We start from the raw sequence: 15,052 nt of genomic DNA, 5'->3' as shown, positions 1-15,052 counted from the left end.
ACGGATCCTACACTATTGGGCCGTTGAGCAAAGCCCTTAACCTGAAAGATGGCTCCAGAGGTGCTGTACAATGGCTGACCCTGCACTCTGACCCCCAAAGATTATGCGAAAAGAGAATTTCCCCTCGGGGATTAGCTATAGGTATATCAAAAAATCAAATAATGAAAAGAAACCTTAGCGTTAGTATCAGAAAAGTCCAAAACGTCATCATGGAAGCCATTTTGCAGCAGGGGGCACTAGCTCCCTGTTTGCAATAAGTTCTTTTGCAATTGCGGCATCTTAAGTAACCTGAGCCTAAATAGATATATTATAAAGAGGCGATATAACTCCCGGGGCGGCACGTTGGCGCAGTGGGTAGCGTGGAGTTTACATGTTCTCCCCGTGTCTGTGTGGGTTTCCTCCCACAGTCCAAAGACATGCAGGTTAGGTGCATTGGCGATTCTAAATTGTCCCTAGTGTGTGCTTGGTGTGTGGGTGTGATAGATAGATAGATAGATAGATAGATAGATAGATAGATAGATAGATAGATAGATAGATAGATAGATAGATAGATAGATAGATAGATAGATACTTTATTAATCCCAAGGGAAATTCACATAATCCAGCAGCAGTATACTGATACAAAGAATCAATATTAAATTAAATAGTAATAAAAATGAAAAAAATTAAAATAAAATTAATGTTCGCATTTACTCCCTGGGTGGAATTGAAGAGTCGCATAGTGTGGGGGAGGAACGATCTCCTCAGTCTGTCAGTGGAGCAGGGCGGTGACAAAAGTCTGTCACTGAAGCTACTCCCCTGCCTGGAGATGACACTGTTCAGTGGATGCAGTGGATTCTTCATGATTGACAGGAGTTTGCTTAGTGCCCGTTGCTCTGCCACAGATGTTAAACTGTCCAACTTTAATCCTACAATGGAGCCTGCCTTCTTAACAAGTTTGTCCAGGCGTGAGGCGTCTTTCATCTTTATGCTGCCACCCCAGCACACCACCGTGTAGAAGAGGGCACTCGCCACAACCGTCTGGTAGAACATCTGCAGCAACTTACTGCAGATGTTGAAGGATGCCAACCTTCTCAGAAAGTATAGTCTGCTCTGACCTTTCTTACATAGAGCATTAGTATTGGCAGTCCAGTCCAATTTGTCATCCAGCTGCTCTCCCAGATATTTATAGGTCTGTACCCTCTGCACAGTCACCTCTGATGATCACAGGGTCCATGAGGGGCCTGGGCCTCCTAAAATCTACCACCAGTTCCTTGGTCTTGCTGGTGTTAAGGTGTAAGTGGTTTGAGTCGCACCATTTAACAAAGTCTTTGATTAACTTTCTGTACTCCTCCTCCTGCCCACTCCTGATGCAGCCCACAATAGCAGTGTCATCAGCGAACTTTTGCACATGGCAGGACTCCGAGTCATATTGGAAGTCTGATGTATATAGATTGAACAGGACCGGAGAAAGTACAGTCTTTGTCTTTGTGTGTGTCCTGCAGTGGGCTGGCGGCCTGCCTGGGGTTTGTTTCCTGCCTTGCGCCCTGTGTTGGCTGGGATTGGCTCCAGCAGACCCCCATGACCCTGTAGTTAGGATATAGCGGGTTGGATAATGGATAGATGGATATCCCTCCCTTAGTGATACGGTGGTAAGAAATCACATGCGAGATAATATCTTAGCTTTTCTTTAATGAAGGTTAATGAAGCCATGACATGACCTTTGAGTAGAGTCTGCTATTTTTGTCTCGGCGTTGAAAAGATTTTCAGGATCGGATGATGGCATCTTCCATCCGTCGGCTTCAAAGGTGTGCCGGGCAATATTCCAAGGCTTTATATACTCTTTCTCCATGTGCAGGCCCTTACTTAGGTAAATCATGCCATTCCAGACAAGGCAAAGAGAAGATCCCATGTCATGCTGACTATGTCAGTCACACAGAAATAGTGCATGTTGCCCATTTGTCTTTGTCTATCTTATCTTATGCTAACCTTGGAAGTTCTAAATGCTGTCCCTTTGTACTAAATCTGGCTCAGCTGTGCATGTAAAAAAAAAAAGAAGAGCAGATTTACAATATTTGTACAGAGCACAGTGACGTATTAAACATATAAACTTATTACAATCATTTATTCCCAAACGTGAGTTTCTAATCCTTGCTGGAAGAGTGTGTAGGACACTTCACATCTTCTTCTCCTGTCCTACTCTGGGCTTGGATAAATTATTATTTTCATCAGAAATTAAGTGCAAGTCCTGTTAGTAATTGTGAGATGTTTGTTAAATATAGACGCCATTTTTACTTTTTCTTTTGCTCAGTGTCAAAAAAGCCAAATTAAATCCACAACATTCTAGTTATCCAATAAAAGGTATCATTTTACTTGGCTACCGCAATACATCCATAATGGCTAACACAGTACAACATCCTAGTACTACATTTATTTTTCAAACACTCTATATTGAGCAGGGATGTGGGGAAGCTGCAGTCTGTCTCAGAAAGCATGGGGCGCAAGGTAAGAAAAATCCCTGGACAGGACGCCAGTCCATCACACACACACACACACACACACACACACACACACACACACGGGCCAAGTTAGTGTCATCATTCCACCTAATCTGGAAGTCTTCGGACTGTGGAAGAAAGATCTGAGAAAGACAGGAATACCATATATACTCGCGTATAAGTCGGGTCTTGAAACCTGAAAAATCGATCATAAAATCAGACCCTGACTTATATGGCCATTCAAAAATGCGACACTTACATTTTTTTTTACATCTTCTTTCCTCCTCCAATCTTGCATCAGTTTCTCAGACGCAGTGAATTTTGTTGTAGCAGCGCAGTTAACAATTTCTTTCGCTACTTCAACAACTCTTAATTTAAACCCAGCTTCATATTTTCTTCTGATCTAATGCTTCATTGTAGATAAGGGATGCTCTTACGATTAAGGTGTATGAGGGTGTGAGATGCAAAAAACACAAATCAGTGAAAACGTCACTTTGGAATAGTGCGGGTATTACTGTGTGGTCACGTAGGCACAATACATAGAAAAAAAGGCTGTGTGCTCTGTGGTTACTCTCTCAGGTGGGCTAGCATTAGCATATCATAATCTGTTGGACCAGTAGCGTCAGTCTTCCTCTTTCGACTTATACGACCGATATTATAAATCACCAGAAATTATACGGTAAAATCAAGTCCCGACTTATCCACAGGAGAACTTATCCACGAGTATATACGGTAGTTCAATCAATCAGCTTTTATTTAGTCACAGACGAGTACGTAGATTGCATGCGTTGCAAGGCAGAAGAGCGCAGATTCCCCTTTTCGGTAGGCTTTTTATTTTTTTCCTCCCTACCCCTTCCCCTTACTTATCGTTTACCGAAGTATTTCATTTTATTACGCAAATGGGCCATCAGTTTCTCTTTTGTGTATATTGCAGATGGGGCCCTAAAGAAGGAAAGATCACAGTGGTTCTCAAACTGTGGGGCGGGCCCCCCAGTAACAAAAAGGAGGGCACGAAGATGTGAAAAAAAGAATCAAAAATATGAAAAATACATCTATTGAAACCAAAACAAATTAACTTAAACTACATTATGATACTAGAAAAATAAATATAGAGTTAGATAAATGTCGATAAATGCATTGTGACAGGCGGCCGGGTCCGACGGCCCTTCTGTATATGTTCCGGGGGAGCAGCTATGGACATCTCACTACCTCCCCCGGGACACTTGGTGGCAGCCTCCCTGGCTGACGATGGTGCCTCAGTTTCCCGCAGGGTTTCATGGGAGATGGAGTTCTCCACAACCCTGTAGGGAGCAGGGGTAGCCGCCAGGGGGTGCTAAATGGAGCCAGGAACCCACCTGGACATCTCTGCAGCCCCACCCGGAGGTGCAATTAGCCACAGGTGATCAAGCACCTGGAGCACTTCCGGGTGGGCTATAAAAAGGGCAAGCATCCATTACTCAGGAGCCAGAATCGGGAGGAAGAGGACGAGGTTGCCTGGCAGGAGTGGTGGTGCCAAGGTGGAGAGAAAAGAGTGTTTGTGTGCTGTATTAAGTGCTTATGGGACTGTGTTGTGGTTGGAGGGATTACGGGGAAGACGTGCCCTCCAGCTGAAGAAAAATAATAAGACTGTTTATTTTTATACATGCCTCCGTGTCCATCTGTGTCGGGTCAGGCGCCTATGTAGCGCCTTTGTTAAAGCATCTATGATATATCATTAATAAAAAAGAACAAATTGGCATTAGCGGGCTCCTTTCAAAAAAACGTTAGGGGGCGCGATTAAAACTGTTGTGAAAACTCGGGTCGCAAATACGTAAAGGTTGAGAAATGCTGGTCTAACAGATACGTTCCTAAAGAGGAAATTGTCCCAGGTCAGCTTACTGCACCCTGTCTTATGACAGACGCCTGTTTGAATAACATGCACAAAACAGCTTTGTCAGCTTTTAACCCTTAGTAGCTTGCAAGCAGTTCATTTTTCTTTTACACCACAGAGCCAGGAGACAAACACAAGCAGAGAGGGGGAGAACATGCAAACTTCACAAGAAGGAAGGACCCAAGACGTGAACCTCCGTGTTGTAAGGCAGCAGCAGTGTACCATCATGTCACCCATTTATAGTGTCATGTTTTATGCAGTCATGTCAGAAAGGAATTCTGTTAAAATCACACCCCCCCCTTAAAGGTTGTGCAGTATAGCAATACTGGAAAAATACCTTAAAAAAACGAATTTTAATATTGTAACAGTATCAGCATTTTGGGATTTTCGGTACCGGAGGTAAATGTCAGCTTTTCGAGCAATCTCCTATCCCCCCATACTTCTCTTGAGACTCGCTATTGCAGTTGTGGAAAATCACTTGTTTGTTAGACTTCACGAAACAAAACCACACAAAAGACCCCTAAAACTGGTTCACTGCAATCTGGCCATCAAGAGGTAAGTGGTGCGTAGTGTGGTGTAATGGTGTGGCCTACTAGAAAGGTGAGAAATTGTATGGGAGCCTGGAGTAAGACGGGAGGTTTTGGACTTGCCTATTGTTTCTCGTGAACAAAAAACCTCCAAAAATTCCCACTAAAGGGGTAAAAACATCAAAATCGGGTATTAACAAGGGAAAACACATAGATTTATAAAAATAAAATGGGTTAATTTCCACAAAAATGCTCAGTCAAACAGCAAAGATCCGTAGACAATGAAACAATCCCAATCAAAAAAAGTACAAATCCAAAGTAAGGTCAAAATACCAGACACAAGGTCACAAATCCAGAAATATCAAAAAATGCAGTAGAAACACATAAACTCACCAAAACAGCCTTCTCTGGGAGGGATTAAAACCATATTTTTGTTTTAAAACTTCATGATGTGGTGCTCCTTTAAGGAATAGCTTCTTGTTATTCGAAAACTAGAAGCACTTCTAGGGTTGTAGAACTTATGAAATGCTGTTATTTATGTTTCACTTTCTAATTTCCACTTTTTCTTCTTCTTTTAAAGATGGATGACATTGAAGCGATGTTTAGCGACTTACTGGGGGAGATGGACCTCCTGACACAGGTAAGCCATCTTCTAAAATGTCTTAATATGATCCAGACATAAGAAATCTGATAAAATGAGAGGAGGCCATTCAGTCCATCAAGTCTGTTTGTTTAGCTAATAGCTCAACTGTCCCAATGTCTCATCCAGATCCTTCTTAAATGTTGTTGAGGTTTCTGCTAGTGTGTTTCAGAGTCCCACAACTGACAGAACATTAGAACACTCTAGACGAGAACAGACCATTCAGCCCAGCAAAGCTCGCCAGTCCCATCCACTTATTTCTTCCAAGAAAACATCAAGTCGAGTTTTGAAAGTCCCTAACATCTTACTGTCTACCACACTACTTGGTCGCTTATTCCTGTGTCTATCGTTCTTTGTGTAAAGAATAACTTCCTAATGTTTGTGCGAAATTTACTCTTAACAAGTTTTCAACTGTGTCCCCGTGTTCTTGATGAACTCATTTTAAAGTCACCGTCTCGATCCACTGGACTACGTAATTCCCTTCATAATTTTAAACACTTCAATCATGTCACCTCTTAATCTTCTAGACAGGCCTGAAAACTGATTGATATAAAATGCAGGGATGGAGGGGAAATCAACAGAAAGCTGGGACATTTGTTTGCCACTAATGATGACTATTTCTTTATATTGCATTCCTTATGGCCATTAATTAATCAAAGATCGATTCTAAATGAGTGGTGGCTGTGGTTAGCACTGACACTCTGATCCCTACAGAAACATGAACATGAATTCTCAGCTCTCTGTCCGTTATGAATCTGGTTAAAGTTATGTGTACTTTATGGTTTATTGTTGTTTTTGTTTTTTAGTGTTGGGCAGAATACTCTAAAACAGGGGTGGGCAAAATCGCAGTGGCTTCAGGTTTTTGTTCCAACCAAATTGTTTAATGAAGAAGCACTTATTGCTCAAGTAACACTTCTGCTTCACTTTAGTTGTCTGCCTCATTAAGATTTTGAACCCTTATTACTTCTTTTGGTCTTAAACAGCTGTATTCTCGGTTTTTAATTGTTCCTTATTAGCAATAAGATGCAAATGACAAAACTAACCAGCAGTTCTCCATTTAGCTTGTTTCCATTTACACTGTTTGGTTTAATTAAATACTTGGAAGGAAAGTGAAGAGAAAAAAGTGAAGGACTGAGAATTACTCCTCCGTTTTAGGCTTCAAATCATTTGAATGATATCCCGACGAAGAAAAAAAATTCCAGGATATGTGAATGACCTGACATGGCATAGCAGAGTTAAAGAACTAACAAGCAATGAAACTAAATTATTGGTAAGGATTGTTTTCTAATTAAGAAACTGCAGCCCTCCAGGACAGACTTTGCCCACCCCTGCTCTGAAAGGTATTGAATACTGAATATACAGTCCTTAATGTATTGTGAACACCTTATAAATTATTTTTGAATACTTTCAGGAACTGATATATAGCCTATATATGTATATATACTAGCCATGTGTGAGAAACAAGATTCTCTGGTCTGTTGAAGCCAAAATTAGTGTCATGTTTGGAGACAACCGGGGATCACTCATCACCTGTGCAAATACTCTTCCAACAGTCAAGCATCGTGTTGGCAGTGCTGTGAGGTTGGGGGTCTAGGGCACTAGGCAGAGTTGAAGGGAGCAAAGTACACAGATATCCTTAATGAAAACCTGCTCCAGAGCACTCCGGACCCCAGACGTTCACCTTACAAAAGGACAATGACCCTAATTACAAAGCAAAGACAGTGGCGTAGGGACAACTCTGAGAATGTTCTTGAGTTGTCCGGCCAGAGCTTGGACTGTAATTGAAAATCTCTGGAGAGACCTGATGATAACTAACCACCAATGGTGTCCATCCAACCTGACAGAAATTGAGAGGATCTCGAAAATGGCAGAAATCGCCAAATCCAGCTTGTGGCGTCAGACCCTAGAAGACTTCTGGTGGGAATCGCTGCCAAAGATGCTTCGGTTATACTGAGTTAAAGGTCCAAATATTTGCGTTAATGCGATATTTGTGGGGTTTTTTTTTAACACATCAGCAAAAATGTCTAAAATCCTGTTTTTGCTTTGCCATTCTGGGGTATTAAGTGTTGCTTGATGGGGGGTAATTAATTTAAATGATTTTACTGCAAGGTTGCAACATAACAAAATATGAAAAAGTTAAGTGGTCTGAACACTTACTGAACCCACTGTATATGTGGGCTCTATGATAGACTGGCACCACATACAACATGGGTTCCTACTTTGTGCCCAGTGCTGTTAACAATTAGTTTTGGGCTCCATTACCTTGATCTGGCGTAAAGGGTCTGAAAATGTTATGCTATGGACCTAAAAGTAAAGTTAAACCTGCAATCTGCTTGTACAAACTGTACACCACATCTCATCTTAATATGTTGGACTGGGTAGAAAAACTTTGGGGAATGATCTCCTCAGAACTGGTCCTAAATACATTTGCTTTAATAGAATTCTGTGATGTCACAATGGTTAGCACTGCTGACTTACAGTTCCAGAGTCCTGGGTTCATAAAGGTGGGATGATGCAAAGAAGAACGTAAAGTAACAAAGGACCACCAGGTCCCATTGTGCCACTAAAATATTCTCATAAAGAGATCATGAAGTGTGTACTTGCTCAGGTGTATGGCTCTGAGAGTCAAGGAGGAAACCTTCTCTGTCAGACATCAACAGCGCAACAGTCTTTTAATATCTGCAAAGCGATACATAAATGCCAAGACTGCTAGACATTACATCACATTCATGAATGAAAATGCAGACACAAGTTTGGACTTCTTAATCTTCCATATGTAAATGCCATTCATCAATGGAAATGAGGGGGCGGCTGCTGTTACTTAATCTGATAATGGGTGCCGCAAAACAAATGGGATTCATTTATGTGCTGTAATCAAATGAGCCAATAGGGGCCAGAAGATCAAAACATGAGGGGAGCGGGTAAATCCAAAATTGTCTACTGATGGAAACAATCATTTAGTTTATTGTGAATATGACAGAACAATTAGACGAGGAAGCGTGACCTGAATTTTTACTGATGCTTATCCCATATTATTTCTTCCAGAGCTTAGGGGTGGAAACCGTCCCACCAGAGGCTCCCCTCCACAAAGAAGTAAACTATTCAATTGGATTTAGAGATTTAAATGGTAAGTTCCTTTTTCCTTCTTCTTCTTCGTCTTAGCATTTGAAGTGACCAGCTTGAGTTGAATTCATCACTTAATAAGCATCCTTAACATCACACTGACAGGACAGAGTGGAAAATGCTTGGCTTTCATTGCTTGTGCACATTGTGCTTGGCTGCTGTAGTCAATGTTTGATAGTGAAATTGGCCTGCAATGGAGATCATCAGCTCATGCATCTGATGCTGAAGACGAGGCTGAGTGTTGTGGATTGCATCTTCTAATGTTAAATGGTTACTCATTAAAAGATTTCATGATTCCACTTTACAAAGTTTTATATTTTACCATTGTAGTATATTGTGATTTTCTTTTTCTTCCAATGGCTGATGTCATATTCCAGTGTTTCTCAATGACTGGGTTGTGACAGATTTTGGGCTGCTGCTGGTGGCTCGTGGTTGCTATTGTTTAAAACGGTATTGGGTCATGGTGGGTTACAAAGTGACGTAACGATCCCGCTCAATCCCCTCCCTGCTCTGAGCAATTGTTGGATTCACCAAGGGGGACCAAATGCTATGATGATCGTGCTTGATTCACCAAGGAAGGGTGTATCTCATTCTGACGATCGTGCGCCATACATCAAGGGGACCCTTCTACCCTGTTCTGATGTTTGTGCTTAATTCACCAAGGTTTTATGCCATTCTGCCGAATGTGCTTGATGCATCAAGGGGACCTCCTGCCCTGCTCTGACGTTCGTGCTTACTTGACCAAGAGAGGAACCCCATCCGCTTTGGTGGGTTCTGAAGGCACTTACATGGGAAGAATTGGGTAACAATGCCATTATCAGGGCTGAAATTTAAGGCCTGATATCCTTTTCCTATTATGGAAGCCATTTTGTACTGTTATCAGGGTCTTGTCCTGTGATTCTAGGTGAGTGGTCTTGAATTAATCAGCAAATGGAATAAAAGGTCAGCCTTTTGCACTGAGAATTATCTGATCTGCGGATAATACCTTCTTTACCATTGTTTCCTTTAGAAGCAAAAGCTTCCTTGTTGGAATAAGTTCTTTTAAATTGTGGCATGTTAAGTAACCGAAAAGACAGAGATATGATATTAAAAGGCAACATCCCTCCCATAGTGATTACCGCGGTACAAACAAAGTATCACATGACAGAAGTATACTTAGCTTTCTTTAATGACGATTTTACGCAGTATAACAGAAGAAAGGAAGCCATAGCTAGACAATATCAAGGTATGATCTTGATCTATAGAGTCATTTTGTCACTGCGCTGAAAGGTTTTTCCGGACGGATGACATCATCCATCCATAGGCTTCAAAGGGTTTGGTAACAGTCCAGTCCTTATATACTGTCTTCTCCACATGCTGGTCCTATCTGGTCTCCAAACAAGGACATTAAAAGCTCAAACCTCACCTCCAACAAGAATAGCACAATGCTCACACTGCGGTTTGTCCCATTCTCCAAACTGCTAGGCTAAATGCAGCCTAGCCCCTGTGTACCATACTTGGTCTGCCTGTATGAATGAATCCATAACAGTGTACACAGAGACAGTGACATTAAACTTAATATTATAACTGCTATGTTAGGTCAATTGAGGCTGATATTCAATGACAAACACTGAGGCCAGAAGTTAACTGCACCGTAGGCTTTTACTAAGAACGTTCTCTGAAACTGCTTGTCCAAGATCTCTCTTAACCCCACTCTGGCGCCCCCTTCTGCCTGGGAATACTACCAATCATTGTTACATTTATTTCAATACATAACATTTCCCTCCCACCTATTTATAAAACCACAAAGACTAAACAGTCAAAATGAGCAAAACTACTATAACAAAGCTGTAGTTCACTGCCACATATCCAGAATGGAGCAGTTCTGCTTGAAGGTAACTATTTACATAAATACATTGTACTGTTTCAACTACTTTATAACATTTAAAGATTTAAACGATCTGGAGGCTTAGATACTCGCAAAGGATAGCGTCTGCCACTGCTCTCTGTAGGTGAAGTTGGAGGTGCATATGTCTGAGGTTCACTAGTTTGAGGAACCATGTCTGGAATGACTGAGCCTACTCCCGTAGGGTTATGCCCTGCATCGACTGTATTATTCTCTAATGTTACTGGTGACATTGTTACCAAGTTGGAAGAAGGTGTCTCTTCTGGCTGTGTGGCCTGTGGAACACTTTCATTTGCTCGGTTGAGTAGTAACTGGTCTGCATGCCGTTTCCAATCTTCAGCATTCCCAACTTTTACACTGTAGGAAACTGGTCCCAACTGGGAGGTTACCACTCCAGGTGTCCACTTTTCTCCCTTCGGTAATCCCGGACCAGCACTGGGTCACCCACATTAAATTGTCTGGATTTCCGGTTACTGTGCAACAGCTGAACATCTTGAGACTGACTCACTGTAGAAGCCACATTTGGTTTAAGCACATCTAGCCGTGAACGTAATTTGCGACCCATAAAAGCATAGCTGGAGATTCCTGTGTTGTAGCATGTGGAGTATTGCGATATGAGAGTAAAAACGTGTCTAGTCTTTGCTGTACTAAAGCAGATCCTTTTGATGCCTTCAAAGCTTGTTTGAAAGTTTGCACAAAGCGTTCTGCAAGCCCATTGGTAGCTGGATGATAGGGAGCAGATCGTATATGTTTAATATGGTTGGTTTTCATAAAATATGCAAATTCATCAGAAATGAACTGTGGGCCATTGTCACTAACAAGGACTTCAGGTATCCCATAACGACTAAAAAGGGTCCTCATGACATGAACAGTCTTACTAGTTGTGACACTATCCATTAGTTGAACCTCAGGCCACTTTGAGTGGGCATCGACTACTACTAAGTACATATGGCCTTCATAAGGCCCAGCAAAATCAACATGAATTCTCTGCCATGGCCCACTTGGCCATATCCATGGGTGGAGGGGCACAGGGCTTGGAAGATTTTGAACACGCTGACATGACTGGCAGTTGTGTACTTGTTGCTCAATCTGGCTGTCGATACCTGGCCACCAAACATAACTGCGTGCCAAGGACTTCATCCTCACTATACCGGGTGGCTGACATGTAGTTCTGACAAAACACGAGGGCGTAATTTAGGGGGCACAATTACTCTGCTCCCCCACATCAGGCATCCTTGTTGTACGGTAAGCTCCGTTTGTCTGTTGATGAAAGGCTGTAACTCATCATTATCCACCAATTGTTTAGGAAAATGTCCCAGCAACACCATATCCATTAGTTTAGACAATGTAGGGTCCAACATGGTCTCTCTACGAATTTCTGCACTACTCACTGGTAGTAATTCCATTTGTTTTATGTAAAAAATGTCAACTGTGTTCTGGCTCTCCTTATGTTTAATTAGTAAGGGCAAACGAGAAAGCCCATCAGCATTGGCATTGAGAGCAGCCTTCTTATATTCTATGGTGTAACTGTGGGCTGCTAATATTAATGCCCACCTCTGCATTCTGGCAGCTGCCATAGACGGTACCCCTTTCTCTGGGCTAAAGATTCTTGTCAGTGGCCGATGGTCTGTGAAGAGAGTAAACTTCCGTCCATATAGGTATTGATGAAACTTCCTGACCCCAAACACAATCCCAAGGGCTTCTCGCTCAATTTGTGCATAGTTCTGTTCAGCCTTACTCAGTGTTCTGGATGCAAAAGCGATTGGTTTCTCTTCACCATTGGGAAAGACATGGGAAATGACAGCTCCACACCATATGGAGAAGCATCACAAGCCAGGCGGATGCTTAGTTGTGGATCGTAGTGCGTTAGGACATTTTGAGACACCAACTGCTCCTTAGCTTTCTGGAATGCAGATTTACATGCGGATGACCAATGCCAGCGTTTGTCTTTGCAAAGCAGCTCATTTAATGGGGTCAAAATGGTTGCAAGATTGGGTATGAATCGCCCATAGTAATTGATGAGACCAAGGAAAGATCTCAGTTTAGTTACATTATCGGGGGCTGGAGCCTCTAAAATAGCCCTAACCTTTTCAGGTGACTTGTGCAGTCCTGCTGCATCAATTTTATGACCCAGGTACTCCAAGGTCTCCTTGAAAAATTCACATTTTTCTTTTTGGACACATAAGCCAAATTCTTTCATTCGCCCAATACTCTATCCAAATTCTGCAGGTGCTCTGCATCATTACAGCCTGTAACCAATATATCGTCCAAGTAACAATGCACATTGGAAAGGCCTTGTAACACCTGATCCATCGCCCGTTGGAATATGGAAGGTGCTGAAGCAATCCCAAATGGTAGACGATTATAGCAGAACAACCCCTTTTGGGTATTGATGGTGAGCAGTTTACGTGATTGTTCCTCAACCTTTATCTGTAGGTACGCCTGTGCCAAGTCCAATTTGCTGAAACGCTGTCCCCCAGCTAATGAGGCGAACAAGTCTTCAATGTGTGGAATTGGATAGTGTTCCACACAAATGGCTGGGTTTAAGGTCACTTTAAAATCACCACAAAGCCTCACAGAACCATCTCTCTTTACAACTGGCACCACAGGAGTGGCCCACTCACTATACTGCATAGGTGACAGCACACCTAATTCTAGCAGGCGGGACAGCTCAGCCTCTACTTTGATCGCAGCATAGGGTACAACCCGAGCACGACAGAACTTTGGCTTATGTTGTGGTTTCAAAGAAATGACTGCTTCAATGCCCTTCATTGTCCCCAAATCTTTACTGAAAACTGCAGCATGTTTTTGTATTATGCTCTTCAAAGTAACTTGCTGTACTGACTTAATCTCTTGCCAATTCAATTTAATTCTTCTGAGCCACTCTCTACCAAACAGGGGTGTATAATTTCCTCTGATAACATATAATGGAAGGACAGCTAACTGTTTGTTCAAAGTGACTTTCACATTAATAACTCCTTCAGGGATATTGGTTCCCCAGTGTAAGTCTTCAAAACTACATCAGTTGTCTCAAGAGGCACGTGGCTCAGTAATTTCTTGTATAGTTTTATTGAAATTAATGACACTGCTGCCCCTGTGTCCAACTCCATCTCTACTTCTGTGCCTTCTATTTTAGGTTTCACACTAATGTGTGACTTCTCCCCTTCTTGGATCAGCTTATGTAAGGCTAATTCTGTGTCAGTTTCGTTACCTGACGCTTCACTGGACACCTCCTGCAATATAATGCGATTTACAGGTCTCTTTTTAGGATAATCCGATCGCCGTTGTGACTTCCCTTTATACTGCGCTCCTCCTCTCTCCTTATAGATTCCTTCTGTTTACATACTCGCGCTGCGTGGCCCTTCTTACCACAGTTATGGCAATCCTGATCTTTGTACCAACAATCACTGTCACTGTGATTAACTCTTCCGCATCGTTTGCATTTCCTTATCTTATCTGAAACCGATAGCTCATTCACTTTTAAAGATCCACAAAGCTGCTGCGATTCGCGTGCCACCATCTCCATGGAAATTGCGATTTCGACTGCTTTTTTATAGGTCAACGCTACTTCAGTTAACAGTCGTTTCTGTATCGCTTCATTATTTAGTCCACAAACAAATCGATCACGCAATGCTTCCTCTAAGTAAGCGCCAAATTCACAGTGCTCAGACAGTTTCTTTAAGACAGCAACATATTGTGAAACCGACTCCCCCTCCGCTTGGTTCCTTTTGTGAAAGCGAAACCTTTCTGTTATTACCAAAGGCTTTGGAGAAAAATGCTGCTGTAGCACTGCTTTAATCTGGTCAAACGTTTTGTCCTTTGGTTTCTCCGGTGCTAAAAGACTACGCAGCAAGCCATACGTTGTACGTCCAATTACAGTTAATAGCACTGGCACCAGTTTGTCCTCTCCAATATCATTAGCTAATGCAAAGGTTTCGAAACGCTCAATATAAGTGGTCCACTGCTCCACATTTTCATCAAAATCGTCCATGTGCCCCAGCGTCGCAGCCATGTTGCCACAATGGTTTTCTTTATATAAATATACTGAATAAAACTCCGCTGCAGTCATAAACAGACGAACTTACGCACTGGGAATCAACTTTATCCTCGTCGCCAGTTTGCTATGTTAGGTCAATTGAGGCTGATATTCAATGACAAACACTGAGGCCAGAAGTTAACTGCACCGTAGGCTTTTACTAAGAACGTTCTCTGAAACTGCTTGTCCAAGATCTCTCTTAACCCCACTCTGGCGCCCCCTTCTGCCTGGGAATACTACCAATCATTGTTACATTTATTTCAATACATAACAATAACAAACTGATTATAACAACCATCTAAACAGAAAGGTTGCAAAACACTACCATATGCCATGGTTTATAGAGAGAAACACCATTGCTAAAAATAATAATAATAAATTATATTTATACAGCACTTTTCTCACTACTCAAAGCACTTAGACAGATGGGAGTCACTTTAACCACCACCAATGTGTAGCACCCACCTAGATGATGCGGTGGTAGCCATTGTTGC

The 15,052-nt window shown here is 42.1% G+C and overlaps 1 protein-coding gene across 1 annotated transcript in view; it reads left to right on the top strand.

Moving 5' to 3' along the window:
* The window catches only part of LOC120529776 (amyloid beta (A4) precursor protein-binding, family B, member 1 interacting protein), a 175,019-nt gene that overhangs the window by 59,650 nt on the left and 100,317 nt on the right, over positions 1–15,052 (top strand). Inside the window, 2 exon segments of the mRNA XM_039753910.1 lie at positions 5,455–5,514; positions 8,560–8,641. Coding sequence (XP_039609844.1) covers positions 5,455–5,514; positions 8,560–8,641 — 142 coding nt within the window.

Source organism: Polypterus senegalus, chromosome 5 (assembly GCF_016835505.1).
Source record: "Polypterus senegalus isolate Bchr_013 chromosome 5, ASM1683550v1, whole genome shotgun sequence".
NCBI lineage: Eukaryota > Metazoa > Chordata > Cladistia > Polypteriformes > Polypteridae > Polypterus > Polypterus senegalus.
The sequence above is the reverse complement of the archived record's forward strand: the minus strand, read 5'-3'. Positions and strand labels throughout refer to the sequence as shown.